General features: G+C 42.1%; 7 protein-coding genes and 1 pseudogene across 7 annotated transcripts in view; all 8 read left to right on the top strand.

Moving 5' to 3' along the window:
• Window positions 1-513: 513 nt before the first annotated feature.
• The window catches only part of LOC134069103 (protocadherin alpha-C2-like), a 166,464-nt gene continuing 141,615 nt past the window's right edge, over window positions 514-25,362 (top strand). The window contains exon 1 of the mRNA XM_062524963.1: window positions 514-2,877. Within this exon, the coding sequence (XP_062380947.1) occupies window positions 514-2,877 (2,364 nt within the window). The remainder of the gene's footprint in view (window positions 2,878-25,362) is intronic.
• Window positions 3,635-6,639, top strand: LOC134069426 (protocadherin alpha-8-like). Its single transcript, XM_062525391.1, has 2 exons — window positions 3,635-5,998; window positions 6,634-6,639. The coding sequence occupies exons 1-2, from the start codon at window positions 3,635-3,637 to the stop codon at window positions 6,637-6,639; spliced, it is 2,370 nt and encodes a 789-aa protein (XP_062381375.1).
• Window positions 6,803-9,214, top strand: LOC134069425 (protocadherin gamma-A11-like). The gene has a single exon (XM_062525390.1). It carries the CDS (start codon window positions 6,803-6,805, stop codon window positions 9,212-9,214), a length of 2,412 nt encoding a protein of 803 aa, XP_062381374.1.
• On the top strand, window positions 9,776-12,154 carry LOC134069424 (protocadherin gamma-A11-like). The gene has a single exon (XM_062525389.1). It carries the CDS (start codon window positions 9,776-9,778, stop codon window positions 12,152-12,154), a length of 2,379 nt encoding a protein of 792 aa, XP_062381373.1.
• On the top strand, window positions 12,669-15,059 carry LOC134069423 (protocadherin alpha-8-like). Its single transcript, XM_062525388.1, has one exon. The coding sequence runs from the start codon at window positions 12,669-12,671 to the stop codon at window positions 15,057-15,059; it is 2,391 nt and encodes a 796-aa protein (XP_062381372.1).
• Window positions 16,044-18,620, top strand: LOC134069422 (protocadherin alpha-8-like). Its single transcript, XM_062525387.1, has 2 exons — window positions 16,044-18,398; window positions 18,603-18,620. Exons 1-2 carry the CDS (start codon window positions 16,044-16,046, stop codon window positions 18,618-18,620), a joined length of 2,373 nt encoding a protein of 790 aa, XP_062381371.1.
• Window positions 18,955-21,363, top strand: LOC134069421 (protocadherin alpha-8-like). The gene has a single exon (XM_062525386.1). The coding sequence runs from the start codon at window positions 18,955-18,957 to the stop codon at window positions 21,361-21,363; it is 2,409 nt and encodes an 802-aa protein (XP_062381370.1).
• Window positions 21,969-24,389, top strand: LOC134069420 (protocadherin alpha-7-like; annotated as a pseudogene).

The following is a 25,362-nucleotide window of genomic DNA, read 5'->3' as shown; positions in this document are numbered from 1 at the left end:
TGCAGTTATGGAACTGTCCGTGGTGCTGAAACACTGTACGCTTGAATATTATTACTGCTGTTGCCTGGCTTTTGTGAATAGAAATGCTGAAGTGGAATGAAAGCAGTCTATAAGATAGCCGAGTCATTTATGTGAATATAAAAGTCAGAAAAGGTTAGATAAGTTATTTAAGTCACACATAGAATACTGTAAGGCTTTTGGAAGTGAAAGCGTCTGAAATGTGGTCAGTCCAATTGATCGTCTGCGCCAGACGGTGTCAGCATTATACAAAGAAATGGTTTAGTGTAGAAGCCCTTCCCCTTCCTTTGCAATGAGGATGTTGCATTGTTTCGGTCTGGTATAGGCATAACTGGGTATGTCGTTCCGGAAGGGATGTGCAGGCTGCGACGGCTTTTTTGAAATCACCATGGCATGGGAAACTAATATGAAATGATCTTTAAGCTGGAGTTTGATTATTTGTGAAGATCTGCATCTGATTCACGCTGCTATTTGGAATATTGCATTTCATTGACGATGGAATACCGAGGACAAAGGCGCAGTTGGCTACACTGGTGCGTTGCTTTGCGGCTTTTATTGTTGCTGTGCTTCTGGCAGTATGCATTGGCACAGATCAGGTACGCTATTCCAGAGGAAGTAAAAGACGGCTTCGTTGTTGGAAATGTCGCTAAAGATTTGGGCCTCGACGTTAGTACATTGGCAGAGAGACAGTTCCGTATAGTTTCTGGATCAGAGGACGCTCGTTTCCAGGTAAATCACAACAATGGAGCGTTATATGTGCTTAGGCAAATCGACAGAGAAGAGCTGTGTGACGGCAGTGTGAGCTGTGTCGTTAATCTGAAAATAGTTGTTGAAAATCCTCTGGAAATTCATTATGTAGAGGTGGAGGTAACCGATGTAAATGATCACTCCCCTATGTTCCCGGAGTCAGAGCAGCATTTTGAGATAGCTGAATCGACAGCTCCGGACGAGGATTTTCAGTTGCATCCGGCACGGGATCCTGATCATGGACAAAATTCCATCCGTTTATATAAACTGAGCCAAACTAATTACTTTCAACTTGAGATAAGGGACAACGGAGACGATGCGAAAATGCCCTTCTTAAAGTTGAGAACTGCCCTGGACAGAGAGCAGCAATCCAAACATAATTTAATATTAACTGCAATAGACGGAGGGAATCCACCAAGATCAGGTAGCATGAACATAACTATAGTAGTGTTAGATAACAACGATAACAGACCTGTATTCGATAAAGACGCATATTCTGTAACCATACCAGAAAATATTGCAGTTAACTCTCTAGTACTTAAAGTCAACGCGACAGATATGGATGAAGGTCTGAATGGTGAGGTTGTATATTCTTTTGTAAAAAGTCTCAAAAGAAAAGTCTACGACACATTTGAATTAGATAAAGAAACAGGTGAAATCACCATCAAGGGTAGTGTGGATTACGAGGACACGGAAATATACAGGGCTGATGTTATAGCATCCGATAAAGGACAGCCCCCTAAAACAACTAACTGCAAGGTTGTTATAAAAGTGACTGACGTTAATGACAATAAACCAGTGATAGATGTAACATCGCTGTCTAACGTAGTTCCTGAAGATTCCAAACCAGGCACTGTTATATTTCTCATAAGTGTCTCGGACAAAGACTCTGCAGAAAATGGTAAAGTTAGGTGCAGTCTGTCCGATGGCTTGCCTTTTGAGTTAAAACCGTCCTTTAAAGACAACATGTATTCTTTAGTGACCAAAAGTACACTAGACAGAGAACACATGTCGTCATATGAAATAACAATAACAGCCACTGATGCTGGTCAGCCGCCACTGTCCACGTTAAAATCACTAACTGTGGAGATTTCAGATGTAAATGATAACTACCCAGAATTTTCTCAGAATCCTCTAGAACTTTACCTAATGGAAAACAACGCACCAGGTGCCTCAATATTTTCTGTGAGCGCCACTGACAAAGATCTAAATGAAAACTCTGCCATAACATACCAAATTGTTCGGGGCAACGGGACACAGACTGATATGACATCTTTCCTGAATATTAATTCAGAAAATGGACATATTCATGCACTGAAAAGTTTCGATTTCGAAACAGTGAAAACATTCCAGTTCCGAGTAGTCGCCACGGATTCTGGCGCTCCATCGCTAAGCAGCAATGTCACTGTCAACGTTTATATTCTAGATCAGAACGACAACGCACCTGTGATCCTGTCTCCAGTCAGCGCGAACGGGTCAGCTGAGGGGGTTGAGGAAATACCGCGCAATGTGAACTCTGGACATGTGGTGACTAAAATTCGCGCTTATGACTCAGATATCGGATACAACGGCTGGCTACTGTTTTCAGTTCAAGAAGTGACAGATCATACTCTGTTTGGTTTGGACCGCTATACTGGACAGATTCGGACCCTTCGGCTATTTATGGAGTCGGATGACCCACAACATAAACTTGTTATTCTAGTAAAAGACAACGGGAATGTTTCACTGTCCGCCACAGCCACTGTGATCGTTAATGTCGTGGAGCCTAAAGAGGCTTTTGCAGCATCGGATGTTAAAAACGCAGTGGATGACGAGGATGAAAGCAACGTGACTTTTTATTTAATGATTACCTTAGGGTCAGTCTCTGCGCTTTTCCTCATCAGTATAATAGTGCTCATAGCCATGCAGTGCTCAAAGCCGACAGACTATTCCTCAAAATATTTACAAGACGCAAACTATGACGGGACCCTGTGCCACAGCATTCAGTACAGATCTGGAGATAAACGGTACATGTTGGTTGGGCCCAGAATGAGTATTGGATCTACTATAGTACCAGGGAGTAACGGGAATACTTTGGTCGTTCCCGATCGCAGAAGAACGCTTTCAGAAGAGGTAAGATTTAACAGATAATTAAAATGTCATGATGGAATTGCACGCATGCATGTCGGAGTTCTGTTTAATGTCCAAAATTATCTTCCTGAGAAGGTCAGCGATATTAAAACATCAAGGAAATTAGTTTTGTCCACTCACACTTGATTATTAAATGAAAACCGAATGATTTAGAAAAGAGTATGGCCGTGCGCCATCGGTTCACATCTGATTGCTTGTTTCTTAGTCTGTTTTACAACTTAAGCCTGCTGAAGTTACCTTGACCAGGAGAGGGGGCAAAGTTCAGAGAGTTCATGGTGAGGAGAGGCTGAAGGTCACACGAATGCGACAACAGCATTTAGTAGATTCATTTCATCATTATGCATTATGCAAGTCTATTACCATGTAACGACTTCATACAAATGACGATGCCTCGGGATTTACTTCTCCCCTAAATATATTTTGTAATCAAACCATCTCTCGCATCAGCGTTGTGCACACAACCTGACCTGACCTCACGGTGTCAGTATTACACCATGGAAGATTTGGCTTCAATGTTTGGCCCTGCCCCTTCTATTGCATACAGTACAGGGTATTTCGTTCGACACAAAACGATGGACACGAGCGGATTGTGTGGCTGGGGGGAACCGTGGAAACAGTGACATGAGGAAGGGAAACACTATTGAGCAACGTAGATAAGAATTAGCAACATTTGTTTTCATGTTCTTTGTGAATTAGTTCGTAAATTCCGTTTGCAAAAGGCTCGGTTTTTCTCTTGGCGATGGAGACGGGAGGACAAAGGCGCAGATGGGACTACTGGTGGATGGCGTTGCATTTCTCGTTGCTGCTCTGTTTCAGGGACCGTGTATCGGCACAGATCAAATACTCGATTCAAGAGGAAGCGAAAGCGGGCTCGGTTGTGGGCAACATTGCTAAGGATTTGGGTTTGGATATCAGTTCTTTGGTGAACAGGCGATTTCGTATCGTCTCTGGCTCCAAGGACGCTCTTTTCCAGGTAAATCAGAACACTGGCGTGTTATACGTGGATAATACTGTCGACCGAGAGGAATTATGTGATGACAGTGGCGCTTGTTCCATAAACCTGAAAATAGTAGTAGAAAACCCTCTAGAGATACATTATGTGGCAGTTGAAATTACAGATGTGAACGATAATTTCCCATCTTTCCACGAAAAAGAGCAATTTTTAGAGATGGCAGAAAACACGATGACAGGGAGACGCTTTGAACTACAAACAGCTCGGGATCTTGATGTAGGTATCAATTCGGTGCGTTACTATAAATTAGATCCAAATGACTATTTTGATTTAGAACTAAGTGACAGTGGTTACGGGGATAAGAGTCCACATTTGGTATTAAAAAAACCTCTGGACAGGGAGAAAAGTGACAAACACATATTGTTATTGACTGCGCTAGACGGTGGAAATCCACCTAAATCTGGCACTCTTAATATTACTGTTACTGTTTTAGATACAAATGATAATCGCCCAGTTTGTAGCCAAGAGACACATTCAGTCACGCTAGAAGAGAATGTCCCTAATGGAACTATTGTCACTATTGTCAATGCAACCGATTTAGACGATGGTGTAAACGGACAGGTGGAATATAGCTTTGGCAGAGTGGTAAAACATAAAATACAAGATATGTTTCAACTAGACAAACTTACAGGCGAAATACGAGTTACAGGTAAAGTAGACTTCGAAGAGAATGCAATGTACAGACTAAGTATTAGGGCATCTGATAAAGGCCAACCCTCTCTGGATAGCGACTGCAAGGTTATCGTCACAGTTGTAGACTTGAACGATAATAAACCGGAAATAGAGGTGACATCACTCTCTAACTTAGTGTCGGAAGATTCGAAACCCGGGACTGTCATTTCTCTCATTAGTGTAACAGACAAAGACTCTGGCGTCAATGGAAAAGTACACTGTAATATTCCAGAAAACCTGCCTTTTGAGCTGAAACCATCTGTACAGAACAATATGTACTCTTTAGTAATCAAACAGAGGCTAGATCGTGAACTTGAATCTCATTACGATATTACTATAACAGCGACAGATTTAGGTCAACCACCTCTGTCAACAACAGAAACTTTGACCATAGAAGTTTCAGATGTGAATGATAACAGACCCGAGTTTGCTGAGAATCCACTTGAGTTATATTTGCGAGAAAACAACTCACCTGGTGCGTCCATTTTATCTGTTAGTGCATCAGATAAAGACTTAAATGAAAATGCAGCAATTATTTATCACATTGTCCGAGGCGAGGGAACGCAAAATGATCAGTCCTCTTTTCTTAACATCAACTCTGAAACAGGAAGTGTCCATGCACTGAAGAGTTTTGACTTTGAAACTATTAAGAAATTCAAATTCCACGTGATAGCCACGGACTCTGGAACCCCTGCCCTTAGCAATAACGTTACTGTGAACGTATTTGTTCTGGATGATAATGACAATGCTCCCGTGATCTTATCTCCCGTGAGTGCTAACGGATCCGCCGAGGGTGTGGAGGAAATTCCTCGAAATGCGATGGCGGGACATGTGGTGACTAAAATACGGGCCTACGACGCAGACATTGGATATAACGGTTGGCTACTATTTTCACTTCACGAAGTTTCCGATCACACGCTGTTTGTTCTGGATCGTTACACTGGACAAATACGAACTCTTCGCTCATTCACAGAAACAGACGAATCAGAGCATAAACTCGTTGTACTTGTCAAAGACAATGGAAACGTGTCTCTCTCAGCCACTGCGACTGTGATCATCAAAGTTGTGGAACCTAAAGAGGCTTTTGCAGCCTCTGATATGAACAGTGTTGTAAAAGATGACGAAGAAAACGGGGTCACATTTTACTTAATAATAACTCTTGCTGCGGTTTCAACGCTATTTCTTATAAGCATTATCGTGCTAGTTGCCATGCAATGTTCAAAGTCTACGGACTATTCATCAAAGTATTTACAAGACCCTAACTACGACGGCACGCTGTGCCACAGCATTCAGTACAGATCTGGTGATAAAAGATACATGCTGGTTGGACCCAGAATGAGTATCGGTTCTACTATAGTTCCTGGCAGCAATGGGAATACTCTGGTTGTACCTGATCGAAGAAGGAGGGCTTCTGAAGAGGTAAGCAGCGCTGCAAGCATTACAAATCATTGTTTCAATCACAGTTTGTCTACGGTCATTTGATGCGCTAAGGGTGCTATGGCGTGATAATGCAGTTACTTTCAACTTAGTGTCTCTGATGGTAGTTTTATTCAGCATTGTTGTATATGCTTTTCTCTGTGTATGTAGTCACACAGAGCTTTTTTTCTTAACTCTATACGAAAACAAATTAGGAGATGGTAGTTAAACGTTTCATGCATTTGCGAGTAGTGCGCTGTCCATGGTGCTGAAACAAATACGGCTGCTTTTATAATGAATACAGCTCATGTTCTTATGTAAGGGATGTGCACTTGTCTGAATATGGGTTCGGGACTTTGGGATGCTGTCATTCCATGAGACTGGTTCAGTAAATGGTTATGGTTATGGCTATGGGATTTGGCGCCTTTGTCCAAAATGAAAATAAGTCAAATAAGTGTATCTGCATGTTTTACGCACATGCTGTTCCATAAAACGTGCAAGTGAATTATAAATGTATATGTAACATGAAACACTGGCATAGCTCATGTGGCCCAGATGGTGTCAGTATGATACAGAGAAAGGGCTGCAAAATAAGCCCAGCCCTCTCACAGACACGAGTGCTCTTTTCATTCTATTAGACGTAACACAGTAGCTTGACGTTCGTGCGAGAGGACCGATGGTGTTCGCACCATAATAGCATTTCCTCACTGACAGAGAATGACATATTTAGTAGTCTGGGTATAATAATCCTTTCTAACAAGAAATGCGTTCTTTTTCGATATACTAATCGGACACAACTACATCGCAATGGGAAACGGAGGACAAAGACCCAGGCGGGAGTGGTGGTGGATTGCCCTACGTCTCTCTTTGATTCTGTGTTTTCGGGGACATGCTTTTGCGCAGATAAGATATTCAATTCCGGAAAATGTCCGGGCAGGATCTATCGTTGGGAATATCGCAAAGGATTTGGGTCTTGATGTTGGTGCTTTGAAAGAGAGAAAATTCCGTATTGTCTCCGGATCCGATGTTGCTCTGTTTCAGGTAAATCAGAACAATGGCGCGTTGTATGTGGACAAGAATATTGACAGAGAGGAGCTGTGTGATGCTATCGCAGTTTGCCTGATGAATTTGAAAACCGTTGTTGAAAATCCACTCGAAATACATTATATAGGAGTGGAGATTACGGACGTAAATGACAATTCCCCGTCCTTCTCTGAACATAATCTCCATTTAGAAATATTCGAGAATACCCTTCCTGGTACACGCTTTGAACTACCTTTGGCAAGAGACCTGGACGCCAGTATTAATTCCGTTCGTCTTTATAAGTTAAATCATAATGATTATTTCCAGCTGCAGCTCAAAGATAATGAAGATGAAGGCAAATTTTTGTTTTTAGTGCTTGAAAAAACTTTGGATAGGGAGAAAAACGCCAAGCACATATTGCATGTGACTGCAGTAGACGGTGGGAATCCTCCAAAATCCGGAACTTTAAACATCACCGTAGCAGTTCTCGATACAAATGATAACAGACCTGTATTCAGTCAGGAAGTTTATTCTGCAACACTTCAAGAAAACGCTCCATTTGGAACAGTTGTAATTGTAGTGAATGCAACTGATGCTGATGAGGGTATTAATGGAAAGGTTGAATATACGTTGGGAAGATCTTTGAAAACAATGGTAAATGATTTATTCACTTTAGACAGCATCACCGGAGAAATCAGAGTAAAAGGTCCGATTGACTTTGAAGAAAACGAGGTATATCGTTTAAATGTCCAGGCTACCGACAAGGGAACACCTCCAATGACTACGGATTGCAGAGTTATAATAAGAATAAAAGATGTAAATGATAACACGCCAGAGATTGAGGTAACGTCTCTCTCCAATATGGTCTCTGAAAGTTCCAAACCAGGAAATGTGATTTCACTTATTAGCGTTGTCGATAAAGACTCTGGCGATAATGGCAAAGTAGTGTGTCGCATATCAGATAATATACCGTTTGAACTGAAACATTCAGGGCAAGATAATTTGTATTCACTTGTAACAAAGGGACATCTGGATAGAGAGGCCGTGTCACACTATGCTATTACCGTTTCAGCTACAGACCTAGGACACCCACCTCTTTCTTCATTCAAAACTCTTCATGTACAATTGTCAGATGTTAATGACAACAGTCCAGAATTTCCCCAAAATCCACTGTATCTGTATTTAGCGGAAAATAATGTTCCTGGCTCATCCATATTCTCTGTCAGCGCGTCAGATAAAGATGACAATGAAAACGCTTTAATCTCTTATCAAATAGCAAGAGGCAATGGTTCGCAAATTGACATGACATCTTTCCTGAACATTAATTCTGATACCGGTATTATCCATGCGCTGAAAAGCTTTGACTTTGAAACAGTGAAAACTTTCCAATTTCACGTGATTGCCAAGGACTCTGGAACACCTTCCCTTAGTAGTAATGTGACAGTTAACGTGTTCATATTAGATCAGAATGACAACACACCGGTAATACTTTCTCCAGTTAGCAGTAACGGCTCCGCTGAAGGGGTGGAGGAGATTCCACGCAATGTCAATGCAGGCTACTTAGTGACTAAAGTCAGAGCGTACGACTCTGATATTGGTTACAACGGCTGGTTACTTTTTACTCTTCAAGAAGTTACAGACCACACTCTTTTTGGATTGGACCGCTACACAGGACAAATTAGGACTCTCCGCCCATTCACGGAAACAGACGATGCTGAGCATAAACTGGTCATACTGGTCAAAGACAATGGAAACGTTTCACTTTCAGCAACAGCAACTTTGAAAATAAAGCTTGTGGAGCCAAAAGAGGCGTTTGCAGCGTCTGATATGAAGAACGCAGTAAAAGAAGACGATGACACTAATGTGACATTTTACTTGATAATAACCTTAGTGTCAGTTTCAGCCCTTTTTCTAATAAGCGTAATTACTTTAATCGCCATGCAATGCTCAAAACGCACAGACTACAATTCCAAGTTCTTACAAGACACAAATTACGATGGAACATTGTGCCACAGCATCCAGTACAGATCCGGAGACAAACGGTACATGCTAGTTGGCCCTAGAATGAGCATCGGCTCCGCGATTGTTCCGGGAAGTAACGGGAATACCCTTGTGTTACCGGATCACAGAGGGGGAACGTCTCGGGAGGTAAGAGACGATGACATCTGTTTAAGAATTCTAGCTGGGCCATTTTAATCTTTTGTCACAATCATGTTTTTCATTTTTGCAAGATTTGCATATGCCATCATACAAAAAGTACAGGCTAGTGCTATGCGATATGAATAATTCACATACAGGTTCATACAATTTATCCCAGACAAGTTAAGGATATATCATTATAGTGCTTGCATGACGTGTATTATATGACTGATACATGTTAATGATACATATATGAACTACAGCTTGCAGTGACTTACTGTACATGAAAGTCTGGTGGACGGCGATTCTTAGTGAAATTATTTCAATAAACATATTCTTGTGTATAATAATGCCAACGGGGCACCAGGCGATGTCAGTGTTACACAAGGAAGCCGTTTTGAGAGTAAGCCCTGCCCTCTGGTACGTCTGAGCTCTTTGTGCAGCTGAGACAGAGATTCGCAGAGTCGCATCAGTGTTGCCTAGCTAGGTAGGCTATATGATATGCTCCACTCGGCTATCCGAACTTGAAATGGTATGTCTTACTGGATATATTGCTTTACTCTTCTAAATTGAAGGAAAACGTTACGTAGTGTCAGATGAATTAGCTGTATGTTTGTGATGGAAGACCGAACACAAAGGCGATGGTGGGAGTACGGGTGGACTGCACTGGGATTCTACTTGCTGTTGTGTTTCGCGAGGCCGACTTCAGCACAGATCCGATATTCCGTTGCAGAGGAGGTGAAAGAAGGATTTGTTGTTGGAAACATTGCTAAGGATTTGGGTCTGGACCCCAGCACTTTGGTGGACAAAAGATTGCGTATTGTTTCTGGATCGAAAGACACGCTGTTCGAGGTAAATCAGAACAATGGCGCTTTATTAGTCAGTAGAAAACTGGACAGAGAGGAGCTATGTGATGGCAACGAAGCATGTTTGATCAACTTAAAAATTGTTGTGGAAAACCCTCTTGAAATTCATTATGTTGGTGTTGAAATTACTGATGTAAATGACCACTCGCCGAGTTTCCCAGAGAGAGACTTGCATTTAGAAATAGCAGAGAATACGCCAAAGGGTGCACGCTTCGAGCTACAGAGCGCTCGTGATCCAGATGTTGGTATCAATTCTATACGCTCATACAAATTGCTTCCAAATTTGTATTTTGACTTGGAATTGCAAGACAGTGGATACGGAGATAAAACCCCATATTTAGTCTTGCAAAAACCGCTAGACAGAGAAAATATCCAACAGCATATATTTCAATTGACAGCGACAGATGGTGGCATTCCCCCAAGATCGGGTAGTCTTAACATTACTGTTAAGGTGCTTGACACAAATGACAACCGACCTGCATGCAGTCAAAGCGTGTATACAGTATATTTACCGGAGAATGCTCCTGTTGGTACCACTCTTATGACCATAAATGCTACAGATGTTGACGAGGGTATTAATGGTGAAATTGAATATTCTTTTAGTAGAAACATAAAACGTAGGGTGCATGACATTTTCACATTAGATAGTGTTACGGGTGAGATTAAAGTTAAAGGTGAAATTGACTTTGAGGAACATGAACTTCACAACTTAATCATACAAGCCACTGATAAGGGCCAACCCCCTATGACTGCTGACTGTCGAGTAATGGTAAAGATACAAGACGTAAATGACAATAAACCAGAAATAGATGTAACTTCACTTTCTAATGTGATATCTGAAGATTCTAAGCCTGGAACGGTGATATCCCTAATTAGTGTTCGAGATATTGACTCTGGTGTAAACGGTAAAGTTCTGTGTAGCATCTCAAACACTTTACCATTCGAGTTAAAGCCATCAATACAAGAAAATATGTACTCCTTAGTAACTAAAACAAGTTTAGACAGGGAGAAGGTGTCACAGTATGACATTATTATACAAGCAACAGACCTTGGAGTGCCCCCAATGACTACATTCAAAAGTCTGGTTGTGGACGTATCTGATGTAAATGACAACAGACCACAATTTCCTCAAAATCCTCTTGAGCTGTATTTACCAGAAAATAACGTTCCCGGTGCGCCTATATTCTCTGTAACTGCTTCAGACAAGGATTTGGATAAAAATGCTGCCATCACATATCACATTCTTAGAGGTGAGGGGAATGACATGGCGTCTTTCTTGAACGTTAATTCGGACACAGGAGTAATCCATGCGCTAAAAAGTTTTGACTTTGAAACTACAAAGTCGTTTAAGTTTCAAGTGGTGGCAAATGACTCTGGAAGCCCCTCGTTGAGCAGCAATGTGACGGTGAATGTATACATCTTAGATCAAAACGACAATGTTCCAGTCATTTTGTCTCCTGTCAGTGCAAACGGCTCGGCTGAAGGCGTGGAAGAAATTGCTCGAAATGTGAACGCAGGCCACTTGGTCACCAAAGTGAGAGCTTTTGATGGAGATGTTGGATACAATGGATGGCTACTATTTTCTCTTCAGGAAGTTACTGACCACACTCTCTTTGGTTTAGACCGTTATACAGGACAGATAAGGACGCTTCGTCCTTTCACAGAAACAGACGAAGCTGAGCATAAGCTAGTCATATTAGTAAAGGACAATGGGAATATTTCGCAGTCTGCAACAGCGACTGTTATCATGAAATTAGTGGAGCCCAAAGAAGCGTTTTCCTCGTCTGATGTAAAAACAACAGGGGACACAGAGGACAATGACATCACTTTTTACCTTATCATAACTCTGGGATCCGTTTCCGTGCTTTTTCTCGTCAGCATCGTTGTTTTGATTGCGATGCAATGCTCTAAACGCACAGACTATTCATCCAAATATCTACAAGAGACTAACTACGACGGTACATTGTGCCACAGCATTCAGTACAGATCGGGAGATAAACGGTACATGCTAGTTGGACCAAGAATGAGCATTGGTTCAACCATAGTACCGGGGAGTAACGGAAATACTCTGGTTGTTCCCGATCGCAGGAGAACGCTTTCCGAAGAGGTAAGATTTATTAACATGTCATGACGCAATTGCACACTTGTTGGAGTTGTTTAATGTCCAAAATAGATTCTCAAGGGAAATGCACTTATCACGTAATATCACTTATATTAGAACGTATTTGGAGAGCAGACATTACAGTTAGTATTGTTGAATATATAATGCATAACACAGTAAATGTGCTGCCTATGCCTCTGTCCTTGGTGCTGAAATGAATGAAAGCCGACTGTGGATGGTTAAAGCAGCAGCATCACCGTCACAGATGAATTTGAATTGCATACTGAGGACCAGCTGATGTCAGTGTTGTACTGTCTATCCATTTGAGACAAGCTAAGCCCTGCCCATTTACGTTGTCGTTCAGCTTTCTTTCAGACGCAGGGCGATATTTCAGAGCTTGGCAGTAGAAAACATGGTTTGCGCGTGAGGCACGTTCGCTTGATCTTACATTCACGGCAAAATGTTGAATGTTAGTGTTGAAACCGGATTTCGAGATTGATCATACGTACAGAATACTGATACTACAGACACTGAATCGTTCGCTATGGGAGGCGGCAGACAAAGGAGCAGATTGGAGTATCCATGGATAGCTGTACAGCTCTTCATGCTTTTGTGTTTGGAGCAGACGGCCCGGGCACAAATACGATATTCAGTTCCAGAGGAGGTGAAAGACGGATCTGTTGTCGGAAATATTGCAAAGGATTTGGGCCTGGACGTTAGCACTTTGGCAGAGAGAGGTTTTCGTATTGTTTCCGGATCTAAGGACGCTCTTTTTCAGGTAAACCAGAACAACGGCGTCTTGATTGTGCATAGGAAGATTGACAGAGAGGAGCTGTGCGATGGCAATTCAGCATGCTTAGTTAACCTGAAAATAGCAGTAGAAAACCCTTTGGAGATACATTATGTGTCGGTTGAGATCGTGGATGTTAATGACCACGCTCCACGCTTCTCCAAGAAAGAACAACATTTGGAAATAGCAGAAAACACACTACCGGGCGCGGATTTCCCATTAGTAGCTGCCCGCGATTTTGACTCCGGTGTAAATTCTCTGCGTCTCTATAAACTGAGTCACAGTGAACATTTTGAGCTCGAAGTGCGAGACGATGGCGAAGAGAACAAAATTCCACTTCTAAAATTACAGAAGTCTTTAGACAGAGAACATAAATCTAAACATAATTTAGTGTTAACTGCAGTTGATGGTGGGAACCCGTCCAGATCAGGCAGCATAAATATTACTGTAACTGTGCTTGATATAAATGATAACAGGCCAGTCTTCAGTCAAAATGTCTACACAGCATCTATCAAAGAGAATACTCCAGCTAATGCATTCGTCTTAAAAGTGAATGCTAGTGATGCTGATGACGGCTTAAATGGCGAGGTGATGTATTCATTTGATGGCAATTTAAAACAAAACGTGTATGACACTTTTGAAGTAGATAAAATCACTGGGGAAATCCGAGTGAAAAGCAAAATTGACTTTGAGAACACGGAAGTTTATAGAGCGGATGTTACAGCTTCAGATAAAGGACAGCCTCCTATGACGACAAACTGTAGAGTGATGATAAAAGTAATTGACGTTAATGACAATAAACCTGACATTGAGGTTACTTCACTGTCCAATGTGGTTTCAGAGGGCTCTAAACCCGGGACCGTTATTTCTCTGATTAGTGTTACTGATAAAGATTCTGGTGTTAATGGCAAGGTTATCTGTAATTTATCCGAAAATGTCCCCTTTGAGCTGAAACCTTCATTTCAAGATAATATGTATTCCCTTGTAATCAAAGGACAGCTGGACAGAGAGCTTGTACCTGAATATGATATCACCATAGTAGCCACTGACCTCGGTCAGCCAGCATTGTCCACCTCTAAAACATTTAATGTCCAAATATCTGACATTAATGACAACGCCCCCGAGTTCCCCCAGAACCCCCTCGAGCTTTACCTGGCGGAGAATAACGCACCCGGTGCCTCCATATTTTCTGTAAGCGCGTTTGACAAGGATGCGAATGACAACGCCGCCATTACATATCACATAATTAGGAGTGAGGGAACGCAACAGGACATAGTATCATTCTTAAACATAAACTCAGAAAACGGACACATCCACGCATTAAAAAGCTTTGATTTTGAAAGTATAAAAACGTTCCAGTTCCAAGTTCTCGCCAAAGACTCGGGCAGCCCACCACTTAGCAGCAATGTTACCGTTAAAGTATTTATTCAGGATCAGAATGATAACGCTCCAGTAATTCTGTCTCCGGTCAGCGCAAACGGCTCTGCCGAAGGTGTGGAGGAGACTCCGCGCAATGTGAACCAAGGTTATTTGGTCACAAAGGTCAGGGCCTACGACGCTGACATAGGATACAACGGCTGGCTACTCTTTTCTCTGCAAGAAGTGTCTGATCACACGCTCTTTAGTTTGGACCGCTATACTGGACAGATAAGAACACTTCGGCCATTCACGGAAACAGACGAGGCTAAACATAAACTTGTTATACTAGTCAAAGACAATGGGAACGTTTCACTCTCAGCCTCTGCTACCGTGATCGTCACTCTTGTGGAGCCCAAGGAGGCTTTTGCAGCATCTGATGTCAGAAGTGCCGTCATCAATGACAAGGACAGCGACGTGACATTGTATTTATTTATCGCATTGGGATCAGTTTCATGTTTGTTTATAGTCAGTATGGTTGTGCTGATTGCTATGCGATGCTCAAAACCTACTGACTACACTTCTAAATATTTACAAGACACAAACTATGACGGGACATTGTGCCACAGCATCCAGTACAGATCTGGTGATAAAAGATACATGCTGGTTGGGCCCAGAATGAGTATCGGTTCCACTATAGTTCCTGGCAGCAATGGAAATACTCTGGTTGTACCTGATCGCAGGAGTAGAGCATCTGGAGAGGTAAGAGTCTGTATAAATCTACTCTGAACACTTTAATGCCAATAATATATGTTTTGGAATGCACAAGACTTGTTGATTTTCTCTGCACGCTGGCTTGAAACAGTATGAACAAAACTGAGTAAGACTCATTATATCTGTACACATGACACCAGTGGGGAAAGAGGCACTTACATGGTACTTGCAGTTCTGTATGGAGGTATGGAGCACTTTGCTGTGACATTTACCATCGTTGTAAGCTATATCTTTGAAACTCGGATGGCGGGTTAATTTCACCAAATTTACTTGCAAAATGACGTCTCCCAATACACAGACACAAGTCACGAATTAATAGTGCGTATGCATTTATCAGAGTCTATGGGTATGGTGACATTTCAGAAATTCAGCATAACGGAGGTTCGGAACTGTCCATTGTGCTGAAAGCTGTCCTACTCTGCAACTGCCAATGCATTTGCTGCAGTCACTTCGCACAACTTCCGACAGAGGGTTATGTTTGTGCCCCCTGAGGGGAGAAAGGTTGCAGATGTAACATTGTTGCATAAATGCGAAGGAAAACATTAATAATGGCGTTGTATTGTTGAAACAAAATCATTGGAATCTATAATAAGCTGCTTTGATCTCTACATGTAGATATACTGGTGTGCACGCACTGGCCATGCATGGCTCGAAATGGTGATTACCGATAACGCAAATAATAACATTTAACTCGTGAAATAGTAAAGCATTTAACATTTAGCTATGAAACTGTCCTGAATTTTCAGTAGCAACTTTGTAAACCACATGATGTCAGTGTTACCCAAGTAAAAAGTGGAGCGCAAAGTCCTGCCCCTTTTCCGGTTTGCTTTATGCGTTTTGTTCCACCTCACATCAGTGCGAACAGGCTATGTGGCATGGAGAGACTATCTTCGGTAATTTGTAGGCTACTCGTTGGAAAAGATTGTACAGTATAATGTCATGTTAGCTATTTAAAACGTAACATTTCATTGGGCTGGCGTCGTTCAAATGAACTCCATGATGGGGAACTGGAAAACACGCAAATGGAATTGCTTGGATGTTTCTGTGTGCTTCGCTTTGTTGTTGTTCATCGGGAGACCAGTCTCTGCCCAGATACGATATACTGTTCCGGAGGAGGTGAAAAAGGGATTTGTTGTTGGAAATATTGCAAAGGATTTGGGTCTCGACACTGGTTCTTTGGTGGAAAGGCGGTTCCGCATCGTTTCAGGATCAGAGGAGCCTCTTTTCGAGGTAAACCAGAACAATGGCATTTTATACGTGCACAGAAAGATTGACCGAGAGGAACTCTGTGAAAGCAGCGCCTGTTTGACCAATTTAAAGATTGTTGTTGAGAACCCGCTGGAAATTCATTATGTAGACGTTGAAATCACGGATGTAAATGATAATTTCCCCAAATTCCGAGAGACTGAACAGCATTTTGACATAGCGGAACATACGGTTGCGGGGACACGTTTTCAGGTTCAAGGCGCACAGGATCCCGATTTAGCAAGTAATTCTGTTCGCTTTTATAAACTTAACCAGAATGATCAATTTGACATTGAGACCAGGGAGAGACATGAAGAAAAAATACCCTTCATTGTTTTGAAGAAAGCCCTTGACAGAGAGACGCAGAGTACACACAGGCTTGTGCTGACAGCGATAGATGGGGGAAATCCTCCGAAATCAGGAACCCTAAATATTACAGTTACAGTTCTTGACTCGAATGACAACCGCCCTGTATTCAGTCAGGAGACGTATGCTGTTGACCTGAAAGAAAATGTTCCTGTCGGAACAATAGTAATTAAAATAAAAGCAACCGATTTGGATGAGGGCTCAAATGGTGACGTCGAGTATGCACTCGGCAGAAATTTGAATCCTAAGGTGTATGAAGTGTTTCAGCTAGATAGCATAACAGGTGAAATACGAGTTAAAGGCAAAGTGGACTATGAGAATACTCAGATATATAAATTGGACGTGGATGCATCCGATAAAGGACAGCCACCTTTGACAGTGGAATCTGGTCTCATCATCAAGATTATTGACGTAAATGACAATACTCCAGATATTGACGTGACTTCAGTTTCTAATATCGTGTCTGAGAATTCCAAAACGGGGACCGTTATCTCACTCATAAGTGTAACAGATAAAGACTCAGGCGACAACGGGAAAGTTACATGTTCTCTGTCGGACAATGTGCCATTTGAACTAAAACCATCATTCAAAAATAACATGTACTCGCTGGTGACCAAAGGGCACTTGGATAGGGAAGTGACTTCACACTACGAATTAATAATAACAGCAACTGACTTTGGTCAACCTCCTTTGTCTACCTTCAAAACTTTGAAAATAGAAATATCAGATGTTAATGATAACGGTCCACAATTTCCACAGAATCCTATAGAGCTTTACCTGGAGGAAAATAATGCACCTGGCGCCTCCATATTTTCCGTTACTGCGTCTGACAGAGACTTGGATGAGAACGCTGCCATTACATATCACATTGTGAGAAATGAGGAAAAGCAAAATGACATGGCCTCTTTTTTAAACATTAATGCTGATAATGGGCATGTCCATGCGTTGAAAAGCTTTGACTTTGAGAAGGTAAAAACTTTTCAGTTTCAGATTCTCGCGAAAGACTCTGGAAGTCCTCCTCTCAGCAGTAACGTTACAGTAAAAGTGTATATTCTTGATCAAAACGACAACCCCCCAGTCATTTTGTCTCCTATCAGTGCCAATGGCTCTGCAGAAGGTGTCGAGGAGATTCCACGAAACGTGAACGCAGGGCATCTCGTCACGAAAGTGAAAGCTTATGACGCCGACGTAGGATACAACGGGTGGCTACTATTTTCAATTCATCAAGTCACTGATCACACTCTCTTTGGACTTGACCGTTACACAGGACAGATAAGAACTCTTCGGCCATTTACAGAGACAGACGAGGCTGAACATAAACTGACCATAGTGGTCAAAGACAATGGAAATGTTTCACTCTCAGCTACAGCAACAGTAACCATCACCGTTGTTGAGCCAAAAGAAGCTTTTGCAGCGTCTGATGTCAAAAGCACAGTAAACGACGAGGATGAGAGTAACGTTACATTTTATTTGATTATCACCTTAGGCTCGGTGTCTGTGCTCTTTATCGTCAGTATCGTAGTGCTCATAGCTATGCAGTGTTCCAAATCTACAGACTACTCCTCCAAATACTTACAAGACACGAACTATGATGGGACACTATGCCACAGCATCCAATACAGATCTGGAGATAAACGGTACATGTTAGTTGGACCCAGAATGAGCATCGGCTCCACTATTGTTCCTGGAAGTAACGGAAATACTCTTGTCGTACCAGATCGCAGGAGCAGAATATCCGGAGAGGTAAGAGAAGTTAAAATCATAAGTGTTCTACAAACGTGCTATGGTGATACAAGGGTGACATAATATGACAAAAATAATAATAATAAAAAAAAAAAATGCAGAATGCAGCAGCATGAAAGAATGACTAAATGTCACACTAATCCACATTTGAAAGGTGGGTTTAGTTTAGATTAGATCATATCGCATATGGAGTTCTTATTACAGGGTCAGATGTTTGGATAGGCGTTCGAAGCATTTTGGAGTCATCACGTTTACAATGTCCATCCTTAAACCATACATATACTTTGTTCAGGTATTTGTTGCAGTACGCCAAGTGGTGTCAGTATTACACAAGAAAAAGGCTCAACACTTTGCTCTGCCCCCTCGGCTACGTAGAGCTGCTCACACACAAAGCCAGGGAAATGCACCGTCCGTTTTACTACAGACAGACACACAGCGTGTTGTAATGGTTTCGCATCATATTTAACGACGATGCGCCGGGTTTTCAGCTCATATTTTGGGTGTGTAAACTAATCTCTGAAGGTATCTGATATCCAGGTAACCTGCAACAGTCGTGATGGGAGGTAAAGAACAAAGGCGCGGACTGGAGTACTGGTGGATTATTCGGCTGTTTTCGTTGCTGGTTTGCTTTGATCGTGTGTCGGCACAGATACGGTATTCCATTCAAGAAGGGGTGAAGGAAGGATTTACCGTTGGAAACGTTGCTAAGGATCTAGGACTTGATGTCAGTACATTGAAAGAGAGACGATTTCGTATCGTTTCTGGATCTAATGACGCGCTGTTTCAGGTAAATCAGAACAATGGTGTATTGTATGTCAGTAATACCATCGACCGAGAGGAGCTGTGTGATAACGTAGTTTGTTTGATTAACCTAAAACTAGTCGTCGAAAACCCCCTTGAGATACATTATGTTGGAGTCGAAATAGCGGATATAAATGATAACTCTCCTACGTTCCCAGAGAAAGAGCAACATTTTGAGATAGCGGAGCACACAGCCATTGGAACGCGCTTCCAGTTACATGCAGCAAGAGACCCTGACACCGCTGCGCATTCGGTGCGCAGTTACAAACTGAGCAGGGATGACAATTTCGAGATTGATTTTAGGAAGGGCGATGAAGACAATATACCTTTTTTAGTGTTGAAAAAGCCGCTGGACAGAGAGAGTAAACAGACCCATCGATTGCTACTTACAGCTATAGACGGTGGAAATCCACCGAAGTCTGGCAGTCTAAATATAAGCATTACTGTCCTGGACTCAAATGACAATCGTCCAGTTTTTAGTCAAGACACATATGTGATCACACTGCAAGAAAATACTGCACCTGGAACAATAGTCCTTAGAGTTAATGCTACCGATTTAGATGAAGCTTTAAATGGGGAAATTGAATATGCCCTCGGAAAAACCCTGAAACGTAGAGTTTATGACATCTTTCAACTGGATAAAATAACAGGTGAAATATCTGTGAAAGGACAGGTAGATTTCGAAGATACAGAAGTTTTTAAACTGGACGTGCAGGCTACGGATAAAGGGCAGCCTCCTTTGGCAGCAGAAAGCAGAGTTGTCATTAAGATACAAGACGTAAATGACAACAAGCCAGAAATTGAAATTACCTCCTTGCTGAACTTAGTTCCAGAAGATTCTAAGCCAGGGACTGTCATCGCCTTAATCAGTGTTACAGACAGAGATTCTGGTCCCAATGGAAAAGTAACAGTTAATCTGTCAGAAAACGTGGGTTTTGAGTTGAAACCTTCCATTCAAGAAAATATGTATTCCCTCGTAACAAAGGCACGTTTGGACAGAGAGGAGACTTATTTTTATGACATCACAATTACCGCGTCAGACCTGGGTCAGCCTCCTCTGTTCGCATCCAGGATATTGAACGTGCAGGTATCAGACGTAAATGATAATGCACCAGAATTTCCTCAAAATCCTCTTGAACTATATCTAATGGAAAACAATGGTCCTGGTGCAAGCATACTGTCCGTCAGTGCAACTGATAAAGACTTGAATGAAAACGCTGCCATCTCATACAATCTAGTAAGAGGCGACGGCTTACAACATGATATGTCAGCTTTCCTTAATGTCAATTCTGATAACGGAAATATCTACGCACTTAAAAGTTTTGACTTTGAAACTATGAAAACTTTCAAATTCCACGTAGTGGCCACAGACTCGGGAACCCCACCACTCAGTAGCAACGTTACAGTTAACGTGTACATTTTGGATCAAAATGATAATGCTCCAGTTATCTTGTATCCAATAAATACTAACGGTTCCGCTGAGTGTATAGAAGAGGTTCCGCGTAATGTGAATCCTGGATATTTAGTCAGTAAGGTGAGGGCCTACGATGCAGATATCGGTTACAATGGCTGGCTCCTGTTTTCTCTTCAGGAAATAACCGATCACACTCTCTTTAGTTTGGATCGATACACTGGACAAGTCAGAACACTTAGGTCATTTACAGAAACGGACGAAGCTCAGCACAAAATGATCATTCTCATCAAGGACAACGGAAACACCTCACTCTCCGCAACAGCCACAGTTATTGTGCATGTCGTGGAACCTAAAGAGGCGTTTGCTGCCTCCAATACTAAGAACACAGTGACAAGTGAAGACGACAACAACGTAACATTCTACCTGATCATCACCCTGGGTTCAGTTTCGGGCCTTTTTCTAATCAGTATCATTGTGCTGATTGTGATGCAGTGCTCAAAACCATCAGACTACACATCCAAATATTTGCAAGACACGAACTATGATGGAACTCTGTGCCACAGCATCCAGTACAGATCTGGTGATAAAAGATACATGCTGGTTGGGCCCAGAATGAGTATCGGTTCTACTATAGTTCCTGGCAGCAATGGAAATACTCTGGTTGTACCTGATCGCAGGAGTAGAGCATCTTGTGAGGTAAGGGTTCAAAATAATTCTATGTTTTTTTTAACGCTATCGGAAACAGACTAGCTAAACTATGCACACTGAAATGGCTAAATGAAAATGGAAATCATTGAAAAACTGATCCTGCTGAATTGGTACATCTCCTTCTGATGTCTGGGTATGTCGCTGTTCATATAAGAGGTGCTGAAAATACGTTGGGAGCAGCAACATAAATCTGAGTGCGTGAATCTTTTCTCTCCTGTGTATTATGCGATATGCATTTAGCAGACAACCACTATACTTGCACGGAACGATCGCGTGGTGTCACTGCAGAAAGTTGTGTTATGCTTGTGTATGTGCCATTCACTTGCCGTCTAAACAAATGTATTTCCCTACTGCATTTCACTGCATTCCTCTGCGTTTGTATCATTGTATCATCTGATGGCGCTGCAATACAACTTAAGGTAGAGGCTATGGTTTCATGGACACATCTAAACTCCTCCTATCTCCTGCGCGTGCTCAGAATCAGTTTTAATGTGCGTCCATTACACCAAGTGAGACAGAGACGGCGGATAGCCCATCTGATTTTGAGAAATACCTCACTAGTCTGTTTATCGTAGCTAGTGTATGTGGTTTGTATAATCAGCGTTTTTCACTTGGATTTAGGACTTGGTGATGTGGGTTAAGAAAGAATGCGTGGCATCATGGTGATCGGGAGGGAAAAAACAACATTCGGGAGAGTGGACGTGATCCTGCTTTGTGCTGTTTCTATGTACCTTTGTCATGGAGTATCGGGGCAGATTCGCTACTCGGTTCCAGAGGAGTCTAAAAAGGGCACTATCGTGGGAAACATCGCGAAGGATTTGGGATTTGATGTCAACACACTGACCGAAAGGAGGTTTCGTATCGTGTCAGGCTCAAAGGAGAATCTTTTACAGATAAACCAAGACAATGGAGCGCTGTATGTAAACGGAAATATCGACAGAGAGAGCATATGTGAGAAAAACACTCAGTGCTTCATTAACCTAAAAATCGCAATGGAAAACCCTTTAGAAATTCATTATGTCGAAGTAGAGATAATGGATATTAACGACCATTCTCCCTTGTTTCCCGGAAAGGAAAAACATTTAGAAATATCTGAAAATGCTGCTCTTCAGGGAACACGCTTCCCCCTAGATGCAGCGCGTGACCCTGATGTAGGACTGAATTCTCTTCGTAAGTACTCCCTCAGTCCGAATAACCACTTCGATTTGGATGTCAAATCTCGTGGAGAGGAAAAGATCCCTTTCTTGATACTTAAAAAGCCGCTAGACAGAGAGCAAGAACCAGAAGTAGTTTTAATATTGACGGCATTTGACGGAGGGAAGCCAGAGAGATCCGGTTCTGTAAATATTTCTGTAACTGTTTTAGATATAAACGATAACGCACCCATCTTTGAGCGACAGGTGTATACAGTCACCTTAGCAGAGAATGCTGCTCCGGGTACATCGGTTGTTACACTGCGCGCCACAGATTTAGACGCAGGCGAAAATGGACAGGTTGTTTACGCATTTGATTACAGTCTTGAAAATGAGGCTCTTGATATATTTCAGATAAATGCCTTGACAGGAGAGATAACTGTTAAAGGAGCTGTTGACTTTGAAAAGAAGAGCAGTTATGAAATTGATGTGCAAGCCTCTGATAAAGGCCCAGTGGCTTTGGTTGGGCATTCTAGCGTTATTATAAATGTTCAAGATGTGAATGATAATGCTCCAGAAATAGATGTTACATCCCTGTCCGGTGAAATCCCAGAGAACGTGAAGCCCGGCACAACGATAACTTTAATCAGTGTATCAGATAAGGATTCAGGTGACAACGGTGTAGTTATTTGCAGTCTCGAAAATGACGTGCCCTTCGAATTAAAACCATCCTTTCAAAGACACATGTATTCTTTAGTCACCAAGTCACGGCTTGATAGAGAATCAGCGTCGGTATACACGATTACTATAGCTGCAGTAGATAAAGGAGTTCCTCCCCTGTCTTCACAGAAAACTATCAGTGTTGACATTTCAGACGTTAATGACAACACTCCTGTATTTTCTCAAAGTCCATACACGTTTTATTTGATGGAAAATAACACACCCGGCGCAGTACTATTCTCCATCAGCGCGTCAGATTTAGACCAAAATGAAAATGCCCAACTAGCGTATAGCATTTTAAAAGGCGACGGCGCAGACAACTCAGTAGTGTCCTTCCTGAACATTAACTCTGAGAATGGAGATGTTTACGCACTTAAAAGTTTTGATTTTGAAACAATCAAGACGTTTAAATTCAATGTTCTCGCTACAGACGCTGGACGCCCGCCCCTAAGTAGTAACGTAACGGTAAATGTATTCATTCTGGATCAAAATGACAATGCACCGGTGATTCTGTCACCTGTCAGTGCTAACGGGTCTGCTGAAGGAGTTGAAGAAATTGCGCGCAATGCAAAAGCTGGCCATTTGGTGACAAAAGTGAGGGCATATGATGCTGATGTAGGATACAACGGTTGGTTGCTATTTTCTATTCAAGAAGTTAGCGACCACACGCTCTTTGGGTTGGACCGTTACACTGGACAGATTAGGACCATTCGGCCATTCACAGAGACTGACGAGCCACAGCATAAACTGGTCATACTGGTGAAAGACAATGGGAATACTTCACGTTCTGCAACTGCGACGGTTATCATTAACGCCGTGGAGCCTAAAGAGGCCTTTTCTGCATCTGATATCAGTAATGCCGCAGCAGACACCAGCGAAGACAACGTCACGTTTTATTTAATAATTACTTTGGGATCCGTTTCCTTTCTGTTTCTCATGAGCATAGTTGTCTTGGTTGTGATGCAGTGTTCAAAACCTAAAGATTCGTCAAAGTACTTACAAGACACGAACTATGATGGAACTCTGTGCCACAGCATCCAGTACAGATCTGGTGATAAAAGATACATGCTGGTTGGGCCCAGAATGAGTATCGGTTCTACTATAGTTCCTGGCAGCAATGGGAATACTCTGGTTGTACCTGATCGCAGGAGTAGAGCATCTTGTGAGGTAAGGGTTTAAAATAATTATACGCTATGTTTGAAACAGACTCGATGAAATGTGCACACTGAAATGGCTGTACAAAAATGAGAAAGCTGATCCTGCTGAATTTGTACATCTCGTTATGTGTGGGTATGTCGCTGTCCATGTAAGTGGTGCTGAAAATACATAGGGAACAGCAATATTTTGAGGTGTTTAATCTTAGTGCTTGAGGCCGCGTGAATCTTTTCTCTCCTGTGTATTGTGCATTTAGCAGACGACAACTATACTTCAAATAGACATGCGCAGAACAATCGCGTGGTGTCACTGCGGAAAGCTGTGTGATACGTGTTTATGTGCCATTCACTTAATTTACACATTTTACTCTCCGCTGCGTGACTATCATTGTATCATCTGGTGTCGCTGCAATACAACTTAAGGTATAGGCTGTGGTTTATTGGACACATCTAAACTCCTCCTATCTCCTGCGCGTGCTCAGAATCAGTTTTAATGTGCGTCCATTACACCAAGTGAGACGGAGACGGCGGATAGCCCATCTGATTTGTGAGATACTTCACGAGTCCGTTTATTGTAGTGCATGTGATTTGTGTAATCAGCGTGTTTCACTTGGATTTAGGACCTGGTGATGTGGGTTAAGAAAGAATGCGTGGCATCATGGTGATCGGGAGGAAAAGACCGACATTCGGGAGAGTGGACGTGATCCTGCTTTGTGTTGTTTCTATGTACCTTTGTCATGGAGCATCGGGGCAGATTCGCTACTCGGTTCCAGAGGAGTCTAAAAAGGGCACTGTCGTGGGAAACATCGCGAAGGACTTGGGATTTGATGTCGACACACTGACCGAAAGAAGGTTTCGTATTGTGTCAGGTTCAAAGGAGAATCTTTTACAGATAAACCAAGACAATGGCGCGCTGTATGTAAACGGAAACATCGACAGAGAGATCATATGTGAGAAAAACACTCAGTGCTTCATTAATCTAAAAATCGCTGTAGAAAATCCTTTAGAAATTCATTATGTTGAAGTAGAGATAA

The sequence above is a fragment of the Sardina pilchardus genome, chromosome 21, assembly GCF_963854185.1.
Source record: "Sardina pilchardus chromosome 21, fSarPil1.1, whole genome shotgun sequence".
NCBI lineage: Eukaryota > Metazoa > Chordata > Actinopteri > Clupeiformes > Clupeidae > Sardina > Sardina pilchardus.
The sequence above is the reverse complement of the archived record's forward strand: the minus strand, read 5'-3'. Positions and strand labels throughout refer to the sequence as shown.